The 24,042-nt window shown below is 42.1% G+C and overlaps 1 protein-coding gene across 1 annotated transcript in view; it reads right to left on the bottom strand.

The window, feature by feature from the left end:
- LOC114654978 (tetratricopeptide repeat protein 39B) overlaps positions 1-24,042 on the bottom strand; it is a 204,090-nt gene that overhangs the window by 64,821 nt on the left and 115,227 nt on the right. Inside the window, 2 exon segments of the mRNA XM_051929950.1 lie at positions 315-446; positions 8,963-9,067. Coding sequence (XP_051785910.1) covers positions 315-446; positions 8,963-9,067 — 237 coding nt within the window.

The raw sequence follows: 24,042 nt of genomic DNA, 5'->3' as shown, positions 1-24,042 counted from the left end.
AATCAGATCCATTGTTACCCTATTCATTGAACACTTAGTTTTTTGCACCAGAATTTGGCTGTTTTCATTTTATTTTCTTGCTACTGTTAAAACATTTGTTATCTTTTGTGACCGTTTTTACATATTACTATGCATGTTTTGTATGGCGTTATGCTTGCTTGTATTGCTACTAGTCTTTGGCAATCTGAATCTGAACTTGAAATTAACAAAATACACAAAGAAAACAAAACACATCAACACAGTGGCTCTGCTAAGAAGCCCAGTGGGTATAGCAGGGGGCATGCTGCTTCAGAGAACGGTGCCTGCAGGCTTACTTTTGACAAATGCGCAGTGCCTCATTCATCGTGCTGATGCCCATCAGGATGTCTTGGTGCTCGAAGGTCATGGAAGCCCTCATTACTAGAATGGTGCTGTAGCCCAGAGCATGGTACATGCTGTCTTTAGACCTGTTAAAAAATAACATAAATAAATAAATAAAAAAGGACAGCAATGATGAAAGGACCTCTCAGAATATCTGATTCAGGAATAAGGAAGCGAAAATATTTAAGACGGGTGTTGTGGACTGGTGACAAAAACATGGCAAAAAGGTGTAAGGTATTTGAAAACTCCAACAAAGCAGGGTAAGATCTTCACTAGCTTGCCCAGATATGGCCTCATCTCAGGCAGCCTGCCCCCAACTTCCATAAGCAGGCTTTGGCATTCACAGGCCTGAAAAGGAATCCTGGCCTTTAAAGTTTAAAATATATCTTAAATGTTTCAAAAATGCTCTTCAAGGGAGTGGAAACATATAACCACTGACATGATGTGACAAGTTCTACACTAAATTTTATAAAAGTGGAAATGTATTTGGTTTTAACTGAATGAACAATGAGAAGGCAGGAAGTGTTTGCCTAAAATGGCAACCCAGCGAAAAACAAGTCTCAAAGCCAAAAACAGACACAATAAATCCAAAGTCAGAAAAGCAATACTTACAATTGCTACAAGAGACAGGGTTGTCTGTTGACAAAACGACAAAGATTCGTAGTCGAAGATGGGCAGGGGGTCATTACTGAGGAGGAACAAGATTGTGCTATCAAAACCAAAATGCTAAACCTAAACTGAAAGGAGATTAAAAAATAATAAACTACTGCTAGGGGCTACTTAAATTTGAAGTTAACTAACAGGTTTTTCAAAGGATTCAAAAATTATCCATTGAGGCACAGAGAATACAGTGGCCACTTCCCACGAAGTCAAAGGTACGACTGAACCAGTCATGTGATATTACTGAGAGAGTCACATGAACAATGAGATGTTAATAATATTAAACTATATCAAAACAAGATAAAATAAGATTTCAGATCAATGACCCTTAACCACCAAAACCATAAAACAAAATGAAATATGTGTATAAAATTAGTTAATTATCAGAACAGTGTGCCATCTCTAAAACATTAAAGACCCACAGAGGAACCAACTCCCCAGACTGAACTCTATAAGCTGAGGGCGGTCCTTCAGCAATGACATCAAGGTGGCCCCGCCTCTTGGTGTTCCACCCACAAAACACAAGGAACATATCCACACTAAACTACATATGACAAATGCTCTATTTTTTTGTAAAGGACCAGGAGTAAGCCATAAACCAGAGACATGGAAGGTTCGAATTCCAGAAGTCAGAACAAGGGCAAAACCACAATCATATTTGAGAGTTCAGAAAAAAAAAAAATGCCTTTAACCAGAAAAGCCCTAAAGGAACAATAGCAAGGACATGGCCAATGACATCATACGTAGCGCAAGTCAAGAGAATTCTGGGACCCATTGCCATATCAACCATCAATGCTGTTACCAGAAAATGGTGACATCCACTAGAACAGTGTTTCCCAAACTCAGTCCTGGGGGGCACACTGTGGCTGCAGGTTTTTGTTCCAACCAGAATCCTAATCAGTGACAACACCTGATAGCACTGATCTCATTTAATTAGCTGTTTTTTTTGACATTCAGAAAAGCACAGCAGCATGATTTTTACATTTATAAGAAAGTTTAGAAATATTTCTGCTTTTGCTAGTACTAGGGTGTTGTACCGTGTTAGCCATTATGAATGTAGAGAAAAGCCAAGCAAAATGACATCTTTTATTGGCTAACTAAAAAGATTACAATTTGCAAGCTTTCGAGGCAACTCAGGCCCCTTCTTCAGGCAAAGATGTAATTGCTTTTGCTATAGATTTAAATGCTTAACTGTCTTTTGTTGATTTCATTATGCTTTGCCCTTTATCTGTGCAGTTTTTCCCCCTTCGTTGTATCTTAAAAATGACAATTTAAAAATGAGCAGATCAGACACCCAGGCAAACAACACGGAATAATCAAAGGCTGCAACTACTTTAGAGTCAGCCCCACTAATTAGTGAATAATGGATTAATTAAACAATTAGAAGACCTAGAAAAGTAGAAGGAAAATCAAGATGAAAATACTGTTAAAAAGAAAAAAAATACATTATTCCTATATAACTGCTTGGTACATTTTAATATTTTTTTTAGCAAACAGTTTTCTAATTTCTATATTGTTCCCTAAACACAGAACTTGGGAAATATCAGTACACTTAATTTTCCCAGGAGTTTGAGAAACATCGCACTAGAAAATCAAAATGACATTGCTGTGTAACACTAAAAATTAATCACTTTCTCAGAAAGACTCCGAAAGATCACAAAATAAAATTCAAAAATGGATTCCTTGGGTATTGAAACCCCATAAGCAATGTATAAATTGACTCAAACATTCTCGGAACATTCTTGAAAGGCTACGTAAAAAAAATCAATCATAATAACATAAATACAAAATAATAAATAAACGCAACAATATTAAAAGGCATTACATTGAATTAGATTACACTATTGAAGATTCAGGCTTACAAGCTTTCCTTAAAATAAATGTGCCATTTCTCAAGCTTTTCGTATGGGAAGATATTTACAATTTCTGACATGTTTACTATAGAGAAGCACTATATACAATAAAAGTTGTCTGTTTTACAGTTCCTGTCAGCGGATTGGATAGTGTTAATTAAGAAGGAATGGGCAATAGACAAGTTGATCTGACATACCAGATGTTTCATAATCTGGACTTTTTATAGCCTTTTCCTTCACCCTTTGGACCTGGCAGGTCGGTTTTCAGGCCAGTGGCACAGCTGTATACTGTATACCCCAAAGGCCGGTATGACAGCCCACCTATCTACTGTCAAAATCTTGAAGAATGGCATATCTGTTACACTACTCTACTCTCTGTATCTTGCAGTCTGCTGCCATAGAGGCATATTCGCAAAGGGCCACTACACCTCTCTGCCATCATAACTGACTGGCCGGAGCACTGGCCTTCACTATATTAGACTACAGTAATCCCTCGCTATATCGCGCTTCGCCTTTCGCGGCTTCACTCCATCGCGGATTTTATATGTAAGCATATTTAAATATATATCGCGGATTTTTCGCTGCTTCACGGGTTTCTGCGGACAATGGGTCTTTTAATTTCTGGTACATGCTTCCTCAGTTGGTTTTCCCAGTTGATTTCATACAAGGGACGCTATTGGCAGATGGCTGAGAAGCTACCCAACTTACTTTTCTCTTTCTCTTGCGCTGACTTTCTCTGATCCTGATGTAGGGGGATTGAGCAGGGGGGCTGTTTGCACACCTAGACGATACGGATGCTCGTCTAAAAATGCTGAAAGATTATCTTCACGTTGCTATCTTTTGTGCAGCTGCTTCCTGAAACGACATGCTGCACGGTGCTTCGCATACTTAAAAGCTCGAAGGGCACGTATTGATTTGTGCTTGAAAAACAACCTCTGTGTCTCTCTATCTCTGTCTCTCTCTCTCCCTGCTCCTGACTGAGGGGGTGTGAGCTGCCACCTTCAACAGCTTTGTGCCGCGGTGCTTCGCATACTTAAAAGCCAAACAGCCCTATTGATTTGTTTGCTTTTCTCTATCTCTGTGACATGATCTGCTCCTAACACGCACTCCTTTGAAGAGGAAGATATGTTTGCATTCTTTTAATTGTGAGACGGAACTGTCATCTCTGTCTTGTCATGCAGCACAGTTTAAACTTTTGAAAAAGAGACAAATGTTTGTTTGCAGTGCTTGAATAACGTTCCTGTCTCTCTACAACCTCCTGTGTTTCTGCGCAAATCTGTGACCCAAGCATGACAATATAAAAATATCCATATAAACATATGGTTTCTACTTCGCGGATTTTCTTATTTCGCGGGTGGCTCTGGAACGCAACCCCCGCGATGGAGGAGGGATTACTGTACACTCACATACCGTAATATACCGCTGTCTTGTTATGCTGTTACACCACCTATGCCAGCTACACTGCTGTTTTATAAAGTTCCGGTCAATCCTGTTTATTCTTGTTGGTTGTAAGAAAAAAATGGGAAGTATTTCACCCCCCACACAACTCCACAGGTCATCGAAGTCTAATAATAATAATAATAATAAATAACTACCCGCTATGGACAACAATGGGCAATGTCAGTATGCTAAAAATTTGTGGAAGACTTGTGAACAAATTTAAATGTAAAACACAAAATCACATTTCTTTTTGCACAAATGTTTTGTACCAGTAGTGCATGACTGTTTTAAGCCTAACACCTTTGTGTATGTGAACCCCATTAAGAATATTACCCAGAGTGTTGTGTGGTTCAACCTGATTGGTGAATTGATGCAAACCAGAAGATGAGACAGGAAAGAGCTCTATTCTCTCCTATGTTTGCTACAGTTGAGTGCAGCTGAACACTTACACAACTCTGCTGTGCTAACCAGCCAATCAACACATCCGATAATGTTTCACTGTCTTTGGATTACATGTCAGTCATGTTATGCAATATATATGCAAAAGGGCGAAGGTCCAAGTCTTTAGAGTCCTGGTACTTCCCATTTGTGAGATATGGACGCTTTCAGTGACCGGAGATGAAGACTAGACTCCTTCAGTGCTGTGTCTCTAGAGAATCCTTGGGTACCGTTGGTTTGACTTTGTGATGCTCATGGAGTCCCAAATGAGGCACATGACCTGCATGGTGAAGGAGCGTCAGTTACGGCACTACAGCCATGTGGCATGATTACACAAGGGTGATCACACTGACAAGACCCTGTCCATGTAACACCTGGCTGCGGCAGATACAGGGTCATTTCTGGAGGGTGGGACTGAACCGCTTTTCTGCCTGGGGGGGTTGCCAACCAGGATCTCGAGCTGTTTCGTTGTGTGGTGGGTGCGGTAACGTGCTGTACCAGTGCAGGCTCCCCAACCTGACCTGACCATGTTATACAACAAGTCCAGTCAGTTGAATTTCTCAAAAAGCCCATTCCAAGGTGTACCTTGCGCATTGTTCCCATAACACATCCTTAAACCATGGCAGGGGTGGGCAAAGTCAGTCATGGAAGGCCATAGTGGCTGCAGGTTTTTGTTTCAGCCCTAATTTCTATTGCGGTTTCTAAGCACTTATTGCTCAAGCAACATTTTTTACGCTTCATTTTCGTTGTCTCCCTCATTAAAATTTCCCTGCCTTGAGTGGATTCCTCCATTTTATTGGCTCCTTATTAGAAATAAAGTGCAACTGAGAAACAGACCAGCAGTTTTCCATTTAACTGTTATGTTTCAGTCAGGGTTCCTCTCCAGCTGGGGTTCAAATGCCATTTTTATGTTTGTCTTGTTGATTTTTGATTCTTTTTTTAGGTTTACAATGATGATTACTGTAGGACCCCAAGTATCCAATTTACCGAAGATCCACATTATCCAAGGTGAACCTTTTAAGTGTAATCCACTATTTTCCTTATAATTCATAAAAGTTTTGCCGTGAATACTGTACTGAGCATGTAAATAAATACTATACTCCTAAGCTCGACTGTGCTGAGCCATTGGCAGAGGAGGCGGTGCTTGTATGATTGTGGGCGTGGCTCACTCACCATTCCCCAACAGTACTCCTTGGCTATCGTCAGTGTCTCGTCTGTGTTCACTGTGTGCATATGCCCTACTGTTTCATTCACTTTGGATTTTTGCGTTCTGGTGTACATTTCAAAGTGCTGTGGTGAATTGTGACAGTGAGGGTTGTCTCTATGCTACCGGGTCCTTCTGGGGAGCCTCTTGAGCCCAACCAGATAACATAACCAAGAAAGATACAGTTGATGAGGACGCAACACACAAACACAGCAAGGAGACGATGCAAAGTGATTAGTGCTTTACTAAAATCAATCATAGTGTCCAAAAAGTGCAGTGCATCAAATGTCAGTAAATACATCTTTTTCTTCTTTCGGCTACTCCCGTTAGCAGTTGCCACAGCGGATCATCTTATTCCATATCTTCCTGTCCTCGTCATCTTGCTCTGTCACCCCCCATCACCCTCATGACTTCTCTCACCACCTTCTCTTAGGCCTTCCTCTTTTCCTCTTCCCTGGCAGCTCTATCCTTAGCATCCTTCTCCCAATATACCCAGCATCGCTCCTCTGCACATGTCCAAACCAACGCAATCTCACCTCTCTGACTTTGTCTCTCAACTGTCCGACCTGAGCCGACCCTCTTATGTCCTCATTTCTAATCCTGTCCGTCCTCATCACACCCAATGCAAATCTTAGCATCTTTAACTTTGCCACCTCCAGCTCTGTCTCCTGCTTTCTGGTCAGTGCCACCATCTCCAAGCCATATAACATAGCTGGTCTCACTACTGTCCTGTAGACCTTCCCTTTCACTCTTGCTGTTACCCGTCTGTTACAAATCACTCCTGACACTCTTCTCCACCCACTCCATCCTGCCTGTACTCTCTTCTTCACTTATCTTCCACAGTTCCTGTTACTCTTTACTGTTGATCCCAAGTATTTAAACTCCGTCCCACAACTGAAACTTAACCACTGCATGACTAGACCGATAGTAATGACAATGTGAGAAAGTGAAACCGATGCATGATGCGGCGGCACTCTTATGACTGAGCCACCGTGAGAATTTGGCTGCATGAAGCTTTGGGCTGGTGCAACAATAGCTATATGACAAAAATGGAAAATAATTGCGATCAAGTGTAAAGACAGACAAGAGCTCTGTTCAAAATGCTGCAACTATCGATGCGCATTTCAATTGAAATGTGGAATTCACTATGCCTTGAGCTGTGTTAAACAGCAATATCACAGGGTGGCACGTCAAACACTGAGATTCTACCCTTTTAGGTTCAAACAACAGAAAAAATATTTTAAGTCCGCAAAGAAACAGACTTGTGCTGCTCTGATTGCGATGTCAGGGTGTGTGTTGATGACCATCTCAAAACGTGTCACACGAAGGAGTTTGACTAAATATGCATCAGTACAGCAGTGAAAATTCGACAGACCGTTTCTACTGTATTTAAGTTGACATTTTGATATTTACATGTTTCAGTTTCCAACGTTTTTTTCTGGTTGGAAAATAATTCTATGTTTTTGGCTCGTTTTTCTGGAGGTAAACAGAACACCACGGAAGCTACGAGAAGTGAATACTTACAATCAAATTTGTCTCTAATTCTAAATCTGCGGCGGGCTGGTGCCCTGCCCGGGGTTCGTTCCTGCCGTGTTGGCTGGGATTGGCTCCAGCAGACCCCCTTGACCCTGTGTTAGCGGGTTGGATAATGGATGGATGAATTCTAAATAATTAGTAATACATTTTTTACTTGTTCAAAAATAAGTTTCAGCCTGAAAGCCACATATATCTACATTATACCTGTATCTAATGAAACCGTCAGAATTTTCAGTTTACACCGTGATACGGAATTCTGTCCATACTGTCCATTCCTACTGTTAAGGTAACCATGAATTTTTATCTTTCAGTCATGTCTGAATTTATTTTCACAGCCATCATCTGGGTGTCCCCTCCCACGCCATTTCTCAGTGTGTAAATACAGTAGACCCTGTGGTCCAGACTTTCTGGCCTCAGTTGTTCGCTTATTTTTCCTTAGAATCTAACTAATAATTGTTAGCGGCAACCGCAAATATTTTTTATGGCTTTTTTTCTGGCCATACTGTACTGTAGAGAGAACACAAAGCAACCGTAGAGGAAAAAGTGGCTTGTGATGGTGAAAGTAGCCAATCCGAGAGCGTTATTCATTTCTCCTTGCTGCTGATTGGCTGCTGCTCTGTGACGCATCTCCGGCAGAAGCAGCCCAGCATTCCCGTATCATAACAGTTTACTACATGTCGCTGTCTTGAGAGGTATTCGCAGAGTATTTTTCGTTTTGTTCTTCATAAAGCCCTAAGATGGCGCCCAAACACCCTTCTAAGGCTTCTGGCAATGAACCTAAGTACCAGAAAAAGTTTAAGACACTTCAGGAGAAGGTTGAACTACTAGATTTGCTCCTGGAACTAAAAAGTTATGCCGCAGTATCCACTCGAGGAGCTGTAAATCCTCTGTTTTGCTGTGCAGTCAATATCTTCATTACATACCTTCATCGTACTGCACAGCTAATTCATCATCATCTTCAATGAACATCATTCATTATTGGTGAGTACCTGTACATTTTACTGTATTTTTATTAAATTAAATTATTATGTATTTACCCAACTTATACCAAAGAAAACGCGCTTGCATGAATTCTAGTACATATATGGGTCACATCGGTAGTTTACATTCTAGCACTGCAGGAGACATAGCAGTACAGTACAGTAGACGGGTTTATCTTTACATTCTTTTTTTTAGGGTAATGTATTAAGCGGAATCTGAAATGAAATGAAAGTGTTTTGTGGACATATTTAGGGTTAAAACTATAAAAATAGGCATTTTTTTGATCACATCCAAAATTTGCAGATTTTCACAATTCACAGGTGCTCTAGGAACATAATTCCCATGAATTTTGGGGATTGTCTGTATAAACAATTGTGTCACAGCATGTTAGGTAGGGTGAGGTTTACTTTAGAAAGTTACCGTATTATGATATAGTTTATCTGTTGAGGTGAAACTGGAGAAGATCTGTGAAACAGACAAACCAACATACCAGGGTCTCAGCAGATCCAGGGCCTCTGAAAACTTGTTGTTCAAAAACAGATTTAGTGCAATATTGCATTCTTCTATCGAAGTCTTCAAATCCATTTTGGAAGCACTGAAACAGAGAAAAACGCAAAGACAGTGTCATGAGTCGGGGTTTTGAAGTCTGTAGAATTCAATTCTGTATATATGTTGTACTGTACATTCATTTTTTTTTATATCACTAGTTTCATTATTTCACCCCACTGTAGACACCATCGTTTTGGAGTGTTTTATGTTGGCAGCCAAAGTGTCACTGTTTGGACAGTACAGAAGATGGTGGCACACTTGTTCTGGTGTATGAGACATGAAATTCAAATGCAAAATCCATCTACAGAGTCAAGCCTGTGTCTGCTTCTCCGACTTCCAGGTTTGGTTTTTAGTGCCTTTTTGACCTTTTGCCTTGGATTGTTTAGTTTATCATCACATCTCCTGATCAGCATATTACTTAATACAGAACAGAAAGATCATCCCCATCCAGTTTCAAAATCTTTAAATATCAATTATAGATAATAAGAAGTACAAAAAAATCCCAATCCCAAAATACGAATTAAAGGCAGGGCAAAGATGGCGCCCCACCGGCAGCGAAGAAAGAAGAAATTACATGTCGATGCTTATGGAGCAGCATGCTAGTTTAGAAAGAAATTGTTAAAAATTACAACTAGAACCTGAAGGTGAATATGTGCCACTGCTTTAAGAAAAACTTGGATTTGTTGTGCATAGAAGTTTCTTTTTTTCATATTTTAATATACATTTTATTTTAGCTCTCTCCAACTTTCAAACACAGAATTCTACCTGTGTGGACTAAGCATATTCTTCCTATATTATATATATATATATATATATATATATATATACATACATACATACATACACACACACACATATATATAGTCACATGTGTGAGCATAGGAGACAGTTTAATGGCTCAGATAATTGCAATCTTCCCCAAGAAAGTCAGAGGGTGCTGTCGACTGATGCCTTTTCTCTTATATTTATTACATTTATATAGCGCTTTTCTCAGTACTCAAAGCGCTATCCACACAGGGAGGAACCGGGAAGCGAACCTACAATCTTCTAGTCTCCTTACTGCAAAGCAGCAGCACTACAACTGCGCCACCTGTGAGGACATTCCTATCTCTGCACACCTGAAAATTGACAACCATGACACTTCTTCCGGTTCCTGCCCAACTGGACCCTCTTCATCCTGCCAGGAACCTTTATCACCACAATAAATTGTGAATTTCCCCTTGGGATTAATAAAGTACCTATCTATCTATCTATCTATCTATCTATCTATCTATCTATCTATCTATCTATCTATCTATCTATCTATCTATCTATCTATCTATCTATCAGAAGCAACACCATCTTAGTCCATCTATCTTGGAGACTTCTGTTGTCACATTTATTTTCCTTTTTAGACAATTTGAACATACAGGGTTAGTCTTCATGGTGCTCCAAAGATTTTTTGATCTTCCTTTGTCTTTTTATTATTTTATATGAAAAACACAGACAAGCATAAAGAGTTAGGGCAATTGCAGGCAAACCCCGCATAACTAAAAAAAACAAACGTGAAGTCTACATGCAATTAGGAAGGGAAGGAACGTCATCACAGATACGAGACTCAGAGGTGACTGCATCAAGATAGTGACACTTCCGGTTAATACACACACACACATATTATATATATATACATACATATATATACATATAGTGCATCCGGAAAGTATTCCCAGCACATCACTTTTTCCACATTTTGTTATGCTACAGCCTTATTCCAATATGGATTAAATTCATTTTTTTTTCTCAGAATTCTACACACAACACCCCATAATGACAACGTGAAAAAAGTTTACTTGAGGTTTTTGCAAATTTATTAAAAATAAAAAAACTGAGAAATCCCATGTCCGTAAGTATTCACAGCCTTTGCTCAATACTTTGTCGATGCCCCTTTGGCAGCAATTCCAGCCTCAAGTCTTTTTGAATATGATGCCACAAGCTTGGCCCACCTATCCTTGGCCAGTTTGGCCCATTCCTCTTTGCAGCATCTCTCAAGCTCCATCAGGTTGGATGGGAAGCGTCGGTGCACAGCCATTTTAAGATCACTCCAGAGATGTTCAATGGGATTCAAGTCTGGGCTCTGGCTGGGCCACTCAAGGACATTCACAGAGTTGTCCTGAAGCCACTCCTTTGATATCTTGGCTGTGTGCTTAGGGTCGTTGTCCTGCTGAAAGATGAACCGTCGCCCCAGTCTGAGGTCAAGAGCGCTCTGGAGCAGGTTTTCATCCAGGATGTCTCTGTACATTGCTGCAGTCATCTTTCCCTTTATCCTGACTAGTCTCCCAGTTCCCCACAGCATGATGCTGCCACCACCATGCTTCACTGTAGGGATGGTATTGGCCTGGTGATGAGCGGTGCCTGGTTTTCTCCAAACGTGATGCCTGGCATTCACACCAAAGAGTTCAATCTTTCTCTCATCAGACCAGAGAATTTTCTTTCTCATGGTCTGAGAGTCCTTCAGGTGCCTTTTGGCAAACTCCAGGCGGGCTGCCATGTGCCTTTTACTAAGGAGTGGCTTCCGTCTGGCCACTCTACCATACACGCCTGATTGGTGGATTGCTGCAGAGATGGTTGTCCTTCTGGAAGGTTCTCCTTTCTCCACAGAGGACCTCTGGAGGTTTGACAGAGTGACCATCGGGTTCTTGGTCACCTCCCTGACTAAGGCCCTTCTCCCCCGATCGCTTAGTTTAGATGGCCGGCCAGCTCTAGGAAGAGTCCTGGTGGTTTCGAACTTCTTCCACTTACGGATGATGGAGGCATCATCCAATGAAGCTGCAGAAACATCTCAAGGATGATCAGGGAAAACAGGCTGCACCTGAGCTCAATTTTGAGCTTCATGGCCAAGGCTGTGAATACTTATGTACATGTGCTTTCTCAATTTTTTTGTTTTTAATAAATTTGCAAAAACCTCAAGTAAACTTTTTTCACGTTGTCATTATGGGGTGTTGTGTGTAGAATTCTGAGGAAAAAAATGAATTTAATCCATTTTGGAATAAGGCTGTAACATAACAAAATGTGGAAAAAGTGATGCGCTGTGAATACTTTCCGGATGCACTGTATATATATGATACACAGTACATAGTTTATATCTCAGTCTTATTCAGTTGATGTGTCAAGAAAGACCAAATTAAATCCACTGGGATTTAGTGTTGTATAACCAGAAAATGTGAAAGCTTCTGAGATGAATACTTTTTATAAGCACTGTATGTATGTATGTGTGAATGTATATCTATATAAATACCTACATACATAGTCACGCATGCCCATCAGAAAGTCACCTTCTGAGTTCTTCTTGGGTATGTGATTCCACCCCAAGCCAAGACGGGGCACTGCCTCTGCTAACTTACCTTGTCTTCTTTTTGTTCCAAAGCACAGAAAGACCACTCAGTGAGGGCAACTAAACCCGCCCCTTCCAGAACCGGGGCTATAACAATGAGACCACCGAGAGGGAGGCATCACTTAGGGCTTAAAGCAACTCAAGGAGAGGAGTTCCACATCTTGTGGATCTTGTTTGAAGCCTTTGATTAGCCCAACTGCTCAAGGGCAAACTTGTTTTGTTTAAAACTCTGCTGAACGCCATTGTGCGTTATTTTTGTTTAATTTCCTACACACGACACTTGCACCTCGATGAACGGTTTGAAGAATGTTGCCGCACAACTCTCTACGGCTCTCCCAGTCTCTCTCAGTGAGTTCCTGCACTACCATCATTTTGTATAGACGGAAATGAAGGTCCTCATGCAAAATCCTCCTCAAAGATGTGTTGGAAATGCCGAAGTCAGAAGCGCGCTGAACGTCTAGCAGACTGCAAAATTGATGCCCTTACAGCTTGGATGTTTTCAGGCATTTACACAGGCTGAGGACGGCCTGGAGAGTTTTCTGTTCAATGTTGTACCCGCCTGTCTAAATTTTGTCACCCACTGAAGAATTGTTTTCCGATCTGGGACGTCACAGTTGAGAGGAATGCTGAAGTGCATTCGGAAGGTGTGTTGCGTAGCAATGATGGATTAGTTGTTTTTGAAGAACGCTTCGACAGCGAAAGCATGGTGCGCACTGGACCAAGGCATGCTGCCACTTAAAAACTACAAGGGATCACCTATCAAAGGACCCCCATACCCAACCCACTTGGCTGGCTCTACCTCACGCAATGACCTTGAGAAATGGGGTACTTCATTTTGGCTCATCCTGTACTTAGAGTGCAATAACTGCCATTTTGTGCTGTTTCCTCAAGGCCGAGGCCATCTTGTTTATTGTTAACGACACCCGATTGCTAGTCATATGATCAGCAGCCACACATAACCATGATGAACACAACATCTTCATGCTGTTTAGTTCACGTAAATCCCTTTAGCGAGTCAGGACCCTGGCTGCTTTTCGGTAGGAGTCATCTATTGGTTTAGACCTCAGGTTGTTCCTGACCTTTGGGTTCCTCTCATCTTCAGGTCCTTCTTATTTTTTGATTCACTAATGCCTTCCTGGCAAAACAAATTTGGACTTTCTGCCTGTCTACAGTAGAGGCGGCTCTCCTGCCTTGCGCCCAGTGCTGCTAAGATAGGCCCCAGCTCCCTAAATTCCAGAACAAGTAGAAAGTTCTTTGAATGTGGACGGATGGAGGTTTTCTTTACTAATTTTAACCCTCCAAATTAAATGTTGCCATTTTGTGCACCGAGTCACTTCTTCATCCAAGTCTCAAGTGACATTTATGAATGCTGGATTTTTATAATACCCCCCCCCACCCCCTTTTAACTCACACAACTAGGGACAGTTGACCAAAGCCATTACTGCCCCTTTAGTGGGGGTGCCAGCTTCAAATATGCCACCTGCTGCTAATACAGAAGGTACTGGCTTACCACAAACAGGTCATACGAGTTCCCCCAAAAAGTTATATTGCTGCTTCTGCACTGAGCATAGGAAGCGACCCCACTAAGGACAAACCAAAGTTGGGCTTGCAAACTGTTGAGAATTTCAATTCTTCATCCCACAAGTCAGCTTGATGAGGTCTACTAGAAATGCCACCCAGCACAACTGAATGATTTGGCACAAGCCAGCCACAGTTTAAAAAGGAACGGTGCCCCCCATCACTCTTAAAGTTCTGCACACAACAAGGGTATTCCCACATCCCCTTTTATGACATTCACCAGACAAAAAGGCGACATCTTTGTTCTCCAAAATGCACTTTAGAGATATTCACTACGGGGACTTTCAGTTTCCTAATAAAATTGAAATTCATTTGGCGTTCCACCTCATTAAAGCTGTACACTTAACCAATCCTGTGGAGACTGTGCCAGGGAGCAGACAATGAATTAGCCAACATTTGATTCAATTCAAATCCATCCATCACGCTGGAGCAGTAAGTCAGTGCTGTTGCTTGACCGCTCCAGAGCCCCGGGGTTCAAATCTCACACTCTCTCAGTGTCTGCATGGGTTTACCTTCTACAACCCAGGAACATGCCAGGCGTCACTAAGTGGTGGTGTGGACTGACAGGAAACTTACAGCCAAAGGCACGGGCCTCCTACCACCCTCAGCTGGAGAACCAAAGTAAAAAACGCAGGTCAGTCATTACAGGGAGTCACGGCCAAGCAAAGCAAAAAAGGGCAACGATCAGCCCTACACAGGATGCCAGTCCATCACAGGGCACATTCACTCGAACCTGTCCAGTCTCAGATGTCTTTGACATATGGGTGAAGGCCCAAACTGACAAAGGTAGGATGTGCTTAATATAAAAGAGAACCACCAGTCACCAACCATGAACAAAATTTAGTGGGTCAAGATAATGAATGAACCCTGCATTCGAATTAGCTTGGAATCTTAGGTGGCTCTCTTACTGGCACCATTAAGAGGATTCAGCTGGTGTTCACAGAGAAAGGTGCCACATAAACACTGGTGCACTTGGCTACATTATCTTGTAGTTGATCTGATTGCCTTGTGTTGCTGTCGACTATATTTATGGTGGCTCTTTTAAAATGGCTGTGGCAGGGGCTTGCATTCAAAGGTGCTAAATAAACAAAGCCTTAGGAAAAGTCTTGTTACATCTCACTCAATATACATATTAAATAATATATACATATATACTGTATATCCTGTATATCAGTAACGGCGCACAGCATGATGCAGTAAATACACTTGACTTGAGCATTCATAGTATTCATCCTCTTTCTCTGTACGTTTAGCACTCGTTTGCTCAGAGGTTGATGCGTTTGCTGCTTCCTGAGCGGCTCTTCTTTACTCCACCCTAGCGGCACGCTGCTTCTCTTCTTTCGTCGGCATCTTTTCGCGTTAAAACTAATTAAGTCAGTGTTTGTGTTGCAATTACTTAGTACGTTTTCTTTAATCTTTCACTTAATCTGGCAATTAAGTCTTCAATCTGCCTCAAGAATGATTAGTGAAGGTGGTAGGGAATAGGAACGGCGCCCGTACGCATGCGCCACACGGCCGCCCTGCTGCTTGTTGCCGAGAGTTGATTCTACAATAAAATAAAATAAAAATAAAAAGAGTAATAAAATCATCACCCCGAAATCGGATAGTAGACGTCACATAGTATATGTGCACCGAATTTCAAGTCAATAGGTGAAAAAGTTTGTGAGCTACATGTGATTTAAAATCCTGGACAGACAAACGAACAGCGACGGTAGTGTATTATAGAAGAAGATGTGCTGCACTTTCTGACAAGCCACAGTGGTAAGGGAGGGTGTGGTACATGCGGTGGGGAACTGGAGTTGGAGTCGACTGTTTGCTGAGGTCTGCGGCATTTCCGATATAGGCATTGTTTAATAAATGTCTTGGAGTAGCCATTTCATGTGAATAGATGAAAAAGATAATGTCTTTCACTTTTTTTTGTGTGCATACTTTTTTTTTTTGGTTTTCTTTTAAAATTGTGGTAATGAATTCCATAAAAACAACCATCACTCCATTGTATCTGATTCCTACTCTGCAGAAAAAAATCCAAAAAAGATCCCAAACAAATGATAATCGTAAAAACTTTTCCCCTGGGACTGCTTCTTCTACAGTACACATTAAACTGAATTATTGTTTGATGATTTAAATGACTTAGTGAGCCAAATGACTTAAAATGGGCACAACAGGTGACCTGCAACACAGATAAACAGATACATAAGGCACTGTATGATAGATAGATAGATAGATAGATAGATAGATAGATAGATAGATAGATAGATAGATAGATAGATAGATAGATAGATAGATAGATAGATAGATAGATAGATAGATAGATAGATAGTCCTTCACAATGATGTAGGCTCAACGCTTTACGAAGATGTCTTTAATGGTGGGCAGAGAGGTCCCAATGATCTTCACTGTTGTTTTCACTATCCATGGTAGGACTGTACTGTCAGAGGCTATGGATGTAGTGTTAACTGATCAAGTAATGTCAGCTACCAGGGGCACACCAAGTAATTTGGAGCTCTTGGCCAATTCCACCACAGAGCCCTCAAAGTGCAGTGGGATGTGGACAGCATGGGCCATCCTGAAGTCAACAATCAATCTTTGGAGTGTGTTTGTGTTTGAGAGAAGATACTGAAAGAAAATCAAACAGGCAGATAGTCCAGTTACTTTTTTTTTTTTTGGAACCATAACATCTTCTTGTAGTTCAGAGGACAATCTCATAACCCACTTTGAAACATCTGTTGAAAGTGAATCAGCCAGCACCTCCTGAGAATACACGGAGAACCGTCACTTGACCACAAAACCATTAGCTTTCCTGCCTGCCAAATGCCTAAAGCCCTCAAGCTCACTTCCTTCTTTCAAATCAACATTTGAGCCGGGCAGGGAAAGTCAACTGGAAACACCCAATGGTGGTAAATTCAGGTTCCACTGGCAAGTCCAGTGACAGGCACACATGTGAGCAAAGATGATTCATTACAGGGTGGGTGATGTTCCATCAGTGCAGCGGATCAAAATTCTGCCTCACAGCTTGATGGGCCTGTGTTCAAGCTGTCGCTTCTCCCCATGTCTGTTTGCCTGGGATTTCTCCCACAATCCACGGAGTAGAAGTCAGGTGAACCGGGAATATCTAAGCAACAAACAGACCCATCATTGTGGGGTGTTCAATCAGACTGCTAGGCCTGTCCATTTATGATTTTAACTATTTTAACTATTTAGTTATGTTACAGCCAAGGTAGGCTTAGTTTATTTTTCTTTTCTATGACTTCTTTGTTTATTTTAAAGTATTATTTTTCATATTTTCTTTATTTAATATTGTTCTGTTTATTCATTATTTACCATCTATAGTGTGTATCAGGTGTTCTGCTGTGTTCCTTACATTTTCTGGGTGGATCCTGTAAGAGGCGGGGCCCCCCCCGATGTCATGGCTTAAGGATATATATATATATATATATATATATATATATATATATATATATATATATATATATATATATATATATATATATATATAAAAAACACACACACTAGGGGGCTTTGCCCCCTAATCGTTTTGCTCACCAGCCCCCCCAGTCTGTGCTATGTGCCAGCCACTTCGCGTCTCTGCCACTCACTTTTGTGGATTTCACTTTCACCAAACAACACATCTTTTAATTCTCGCGGATACACCTCTTCATTAGGAAGAAACACTACCTTTCCCTGATGGCAACACAAATTAGACGATCTACAAGTCTCCGACTTAAAGTTTAAATCTGAACAATATATTCAATCTCTTTTCGCTGTTCCATTATTTCACAGAGTAATAATTTCCGTTTCTTTGTGCTAATGCGGTCTTTACTTTCGAATTTTTGTACTTTCATTATCTCTAACCTGCTCTGCATGTGTATCACAGGACCTGCTTCCAAAGGTTGTAAGTATGACGTGACTTTCTGAATTCTTTACGACATTCTAGTTTGTCATCTACTCTTTGTCTTTTATCTCTGGCCCCAGGCGTGGTTAAATCTCTTGGCTCAAAGTCTCATCTCGCAGGACTTGAAAGTATCCCTCTGAAAAAGTCACGTCTCATCCTAGGATTTTTATATTATTTTATATATATATATATATATATATATATATATATATATATATATATATATATATATATATACATATATATTATATATATATTGTCACATGTGGCTGGGGGAGAGACCCAGTCGGGACGCCCCGGAGGACCAGAAGAGGGCATGCGCCTTCCCCAGACCATGTGGGGGCAACCGCCCTGGCAGCTATGGGGACCATGGGTACAGAGCTTGGCTGCTCATCCATGTAGGGGCTGTGGTCACCACCAGGGGGTGCCCGATTGCCTTGGGAGCCCTGCACCTCAGCACTTCCGCCACACTGGGGAGTGCCGGTGGAAGATTGTTGGGAAGCACCTGAAGCACATCCGGGTGATGATAAAAGGGGCCGCCTCCCTTCATTCAGGTGGAAGAAGGATGAGGTCTGGGAGGAGGCAAAGCGGCGGCCTGAAAAAGAGAAGGCATTGTGTGGTGTTGGCCAGGACTTTGGGGACTTGTGAACACTAATTGTAAATAACGGACAATGTAAATAAACGTGTGTGGGGTGACTTGAACGTGTCTGTCTGTCTGTGTCCGGGTCATGTACGACAATATATACTGTATATTATATATATATATATATATATATATATATATATATATATATATATATATACACGCCTGCCACAATATATATATATATTGTGGCAGGCGGCAGCCCTTCAGAAACCCCCTCTTAAACAGTTTTTCATTGGGAAACAAACACACTCTTACACCTCCTCTTTGTGGGATAAGCTGCTGGCTTGTTGAGCAAGTGCTCCTCGCCTTCGGCTTCGAATATTTAAAAGACTGAGCAACAGCCATCCTCAGGTCTCACTCTCCTGTCCTCTCCACTCCCTCTGCTCTGGTCGCTGCTTCTGAGCTGCTGTACTTCCTTGAAGAAGAAAACTTTGTGTTCTTTTGACCAGGAGTCAGGGCTGAGGCATCACGTTTCACAGCTGTTCCCTGTGTGGCCGGACTGCTTCCGAGAGGGACTTGTGTTTGTATCTGCCAGAATTGCAATAAAGCTTCTGCTCCTTGGAAACCCTGCTGTCTCTCCTGTGCAACTTTGTGACGCACGCTTCACACACACACACATATATATATATAAAAATATAAAATTGTAATGGACGGTGGCTGGGGCCATGGAAGGACAGGGGGAGATGACTTAAGAAGGGTGCTATCTCCCCCGAAGTGCTATTTGGTAGTACCCCTGGGGGTGTAAGGACCCCTCAGAGTCCCACAGGGCTATATGGGACTTGGTATTGGTCAGCTCAGCCCTGTTGGGTTCCAGGGATGCCATCAGAAGGAGCTGTGGGAGCAACAAGAGCTGCAGAGCCCTACTTTGGGCTTCCGCCACTCCTGGGAGTAATTCCAGACCTCCCTAATGAGCCACCTGGAGTTCTAACGGGTGCAGCTTAAAAAGAAGTCAGCTACCTCACAGAAGGAAACCTGAATCGGGAGGAGGTGGATGAAGCTCTCCTATGAGGTGTCGAGAAGGAAGGGGGCTGCAGGGCTGTAGAAGAATGGGGTAGTGTTAGTGTAGTACTTGTGACAGTGGGTATCAATCCTTGGAGACTGCTCTGGATTTCTTTCCCTAAATGAAGGGGCTTTCATTGGTCAGGTCTCTGTCTGTTTGCGTTGGGTCAGGGCGGCAGGTGTGCCTCTGGTTACCACTATAATATATACAGTACTGTGCAAAAGTTTTAGGCAGGTGTGAAAAAATGCTGTAAACAAAGAATGCTTTCAGAAATATAAATAACGATTGTTTATTGTTATCAATTTACAAAATGCAAAGTGAGCGAACAAAAGAGAAATCTAAATCAAATCAATATTTGGTGTTCCTACCTTTTGCCTTCAAACCAGCATCAATTCTTATGGTCCCCTTGCACAAAGTCAGGGATTTTGTAGGATTCTAGTCAGGTGTCTGATCAACCAATTCTACCAAACAGGTGCTAATGATCATCAATGTCACACGGAGGTTGAAACACAGTCATTAACTGAAACAGAAACAGCTTCAAACTGGGTGAGGAACAGCCAAACTCTGCTACCAAGGTGAGGTTGTGGAAGACAGTTTCATGTCATGGCAAGATTGAGCACAGCAATAAGACACAAGGTAGTTCTACTGAATCAGCAAGGTCTCTCCCAGACAAAGATTTCAAAGCAGACTGGGGTTTCAAGATGTGCTGTTCAAGCTCTTTTGAAGAAGCACAAAGAAATGGGCAACGTTGAGGATCGTAGACGCAGTGGTCGGCCAAGGAAACAGTGCAGCAGATGAAAGACACATCAAGATTATTACCCTTCAAAATCAGAAGATGTCCAGCAGTGCCACCAGCTCAGAACTGGCAGAAACCAGTGGGACCCAGGTACACCCATCTACTGTCTGGAGAAGTCTGGCCAGAAGTGGTCTTCATGGAAGAGTTGCAGCCAAAAAGCCATACCTCCGACATGGAAACAAGGCCAAGCGACTCAAGTATGCACAAAGACATAGGAACTGGGGTGCAGAAAAATGGCAGCAGGTGCTCTGGACTGATGAGTCCAAATTTGAAATATTTGGCTGTAGCAGAAGGCAGTTTGTTCGTTGAAGGGCTGGAGAGCGGTACAATAATGAGTGTCTGCAGGCAACAGTGAAGCATGGTGGAGGTTCCTTGAATGTTTGGGGCTGCATTTCTTCAAATGAAGTTGGAGATTTGGTCAGGATTAATGAGGTTCTCAATGCTGAGAAATACAGGCAGATACTTATCCATCATGCAATACCATCAGGGAGGCGTACGATTGGCCCCAAATTTATTCTGCAGCAGGACAACGACCCCAAACATACAGCCAAAGTCATTAAGAACTATCTTCAGCGTAAAGAAGAACAAGAAGTCCTGGAAGTGATGGTATGGCCCCCACAGAGCCCTGATCTCAACATCATCGAGTGTGTCTGGGATTACATGAAGAGACAGAAGGATGTGAGGAAGCCTACATCCACAGAAGATCTGGGGTGAGTTCTCCAAGATGTTTGGAACAACCTACCAGCCGAGTTCCTTCAAAAACTGTGTGCAAGTGTACCTAGAAGAATTGATGCTGTTTTGAAGGTAAAGGGTGGTCACACCAAATATTGATTTGATTTAGATTTCTCTTCTGTTCATTCACTGCATTTTGTTGATTGATGAAAATAAATGATTAACACTTCCATTTGTGAAAACATTCTTTGTTTACAGCATTTTTTCACACCTGCCTAAAACTTTTGCACAGTACTATATATATTTTAAATTTATAGAAAATGCTTAACTTAAAAACACAATTTTGCGTGGCAAATGTACATAATCCATGTATGTGAAGAAATAACTTTGACTTGAAAAATACCAAACTTATCATTTAAAAACATATGGAAACACAAATGGGAATGATGAAGTTTACTATAAAAAAGGTGCTATATAAAAATTTTGAAAACTATATGGAAAGATGAACAGTAACTTGAAGTGATGCTCACTGTAGAAAAGTACTCTCTGTCCATTCATCCATTTTCCATCCATCCATTATCCAACCCACTATATCCTAACTACAGGGTCGTGGGGGTCTGCTGGAGCCAATCCCAGCCAACACAGGGCACAAGGCAGGAAACAAATCCCGAGCAGGGCGCCAGCCCACCGCAGGGCACGCACACACACACACCAAGCACACACTAGGGACAATTTAGAATCGCCAAATGCAATGCACCTAACCTGCATATCTTTGGAATGTGGGAGGAAACAAGAGCACCTGGAGGGCAGACCCGGGAAGCGAACCCGTGTCTCCTAACTGCGAGGCAGCAGCTACCCACTGCGCCACCGTGCCGCCCTCATCCGTTTTCATAACCTGCTAATCCAGCTGTCGTGGTCTATCGCAGCAATCATTGGACCCAAGGCAGGAGCAACATTTGGACCTGGACACCATTCCATCCCAGGCTGAAAACACACACACACACACACACACACCAGGGCCAATTTAACCTCAGAAATCCACCTAACCTGCATGGCTTTGGGTTGTGGGAGGAAACCCACACAAACATGAGGACAACATGCAAACTGCACACAGGGAGGACCTGGGAAGTGAACTCTGGTCTCCTTATTGTGAGGCAGCTGTGTAACCACTGCACCCCTGTGCCGCCCTACATAAAAATACTAAGAAGAAACATAGGAGCATGAACAGAGACTTTAACTGATGTTCATTACAGAGAGATGCTATAAAAAACTGTTTTAAAAATGAATGGAAACATGAGCAGTGGCTTTAAGTGATGTTCAGTACAGAAAATTAGGGTTAGGGTTACTCACAGGTGGCGCAGTGGTAGTGCTGCTGCTTTGCAGTAAGGAGACTGTGGAAGATTGTGGGTTCGCTTCCCGGTTCCTCCCTGTGTGGATAGCGCTTTGAGTGTTGAGAAAAGCGCTATATAAATGTAATGAATTATTATTATTATTATTATTTATTATTATTAAAAGGCATGGAGTCCTGATCACAAAATAGCAAAACTGTTGTGACAAGTAATGCAAATATTTTTTATGAGGCATGGGAATAAGCTTCAATAAATATGCTATATGAAAATAGCTTAAAAGTATAGCAGCCAAAGGTGGAGTGGCCCGATCCCGGTGCCATTTTTTAGGGGTTGGGGGCATTTCCAACAAACCAAAATCACTGGCCCATAAATATGACCAAAATAATCATTTTCTTATTATTAAAAATGTACCTAAAATAATTATGACATGGACACCCTCACCCCTCCCCACACGAGAGGGGCACACAAATGTGGGACTAAAGTAACCCAAGCAGGAACTCTCACCTCACCTTCAAGAGGGGCACACAAAGTTGACAAAGAAACTAAAGGGGTTCCTTCAGCCTTGTTTAATATGACAGCTAAGCCACTGACAGTTAATAAAGATGGTTCACCACTATAAAAATAAATCTAAAATGTATAGAAATTGAACATTTACAGTATATAGAGAAATATATATTTTTATATATATTTAGCATATTGTTAAAATATATGGAAGCAGTTGTACTCTAGTACTGCACTTGAGAAGATGTGGACTACAGAAAGGCACTATATAAAATACTACAAAATTAAAAAATAAAGGCTGCTTAAAAACAAGTTCACTACAGAAAGGCGCTATATAAAAATGAGGTACGTTTAAATAATCACGAAATAACCTACTGGACAAGATTAAAAAAACTAAAAAGTAATCCAGCGGTGAAACAAGCCAAGTAAATAAAGTAAGCAGCACCCCGACAACGCCATCATAACGACGAGGCGCGTCTCTAAGTCATGAAGTCAAGAAGTGCGAAAACAGACCCGCGCCCGGCCGCCGGCCATCCCTCCCTCCCTCCGTGTACGACAACAGCTTTAGGCCGCCGAATTCAAGCAGGAATCAAAATGCTCACCTCTCGCTTTCCAACTGCTGCATAATTAAGACGCCACACTTCGTTAGAATCACCGCCGGGATGTTGCTTCCTTTTTTTTTTTTTTTTTAAAGGATGCTCCGCGAGGCTCTGCGGCAGAGACAGCAGTACGATCACTTGTGACTTGGATGCTAAAAATAGGCAAAAAAACGACATCTAGGGGACACGAGTCCAATTCCCATCGGACTCCTTAACAAATCTCTGCAGCGAGAAAAGGAGCGCAGTGCCGCTTAGGGGCCAAATCAGGCAAAGGGCGGAAGGCTCGTCGGCTGGGGGGGTCTCTCGAGCGCATCACCTGTGTGTCACTGACTGCGTCTTCTAAGCGGCCAACACCAACCGTGCCGCCTCCCTCTCTAGAAAGCCGAGTCCTTTCCATTTAAGAGCGGACACTTACCGGGACACACACGCAACGGCACATGCGACGGATCGGCGACAACCCGGCACGGCGGCTAAACTAGGAACATAAGGGAGGTTCCCATTTTAACCAACACGTCCCAACGGGTACAGCCCGTCAAAACTGATGTGTGAGGTGCGCGTGTGCCAACGGGGGAGGAGGGGAAGGGGGTGGCGGCTTGGGGAGGAGGGGAAACGAGAAAA

This window comes from Erpetoichthys calabaricus, chromosome 7, assembly GCF_900747795.2.
Source record: "Erpetoichthys calabaricus chromosome 7, fErpCal1.3, whole genome shotgun sequence".
NCBI lineage: Eukaryota > Metazoa > Chordata > Cladistia > Polypteriformes > Polypteridae > Erpetoichthys > Erpetoichthys calabaricus.
The sequence above is the reverse complement of the archived record's forward strand: the minus strand, read 5'-3'. Positions and strand labels throughout refer to the sequence as shown.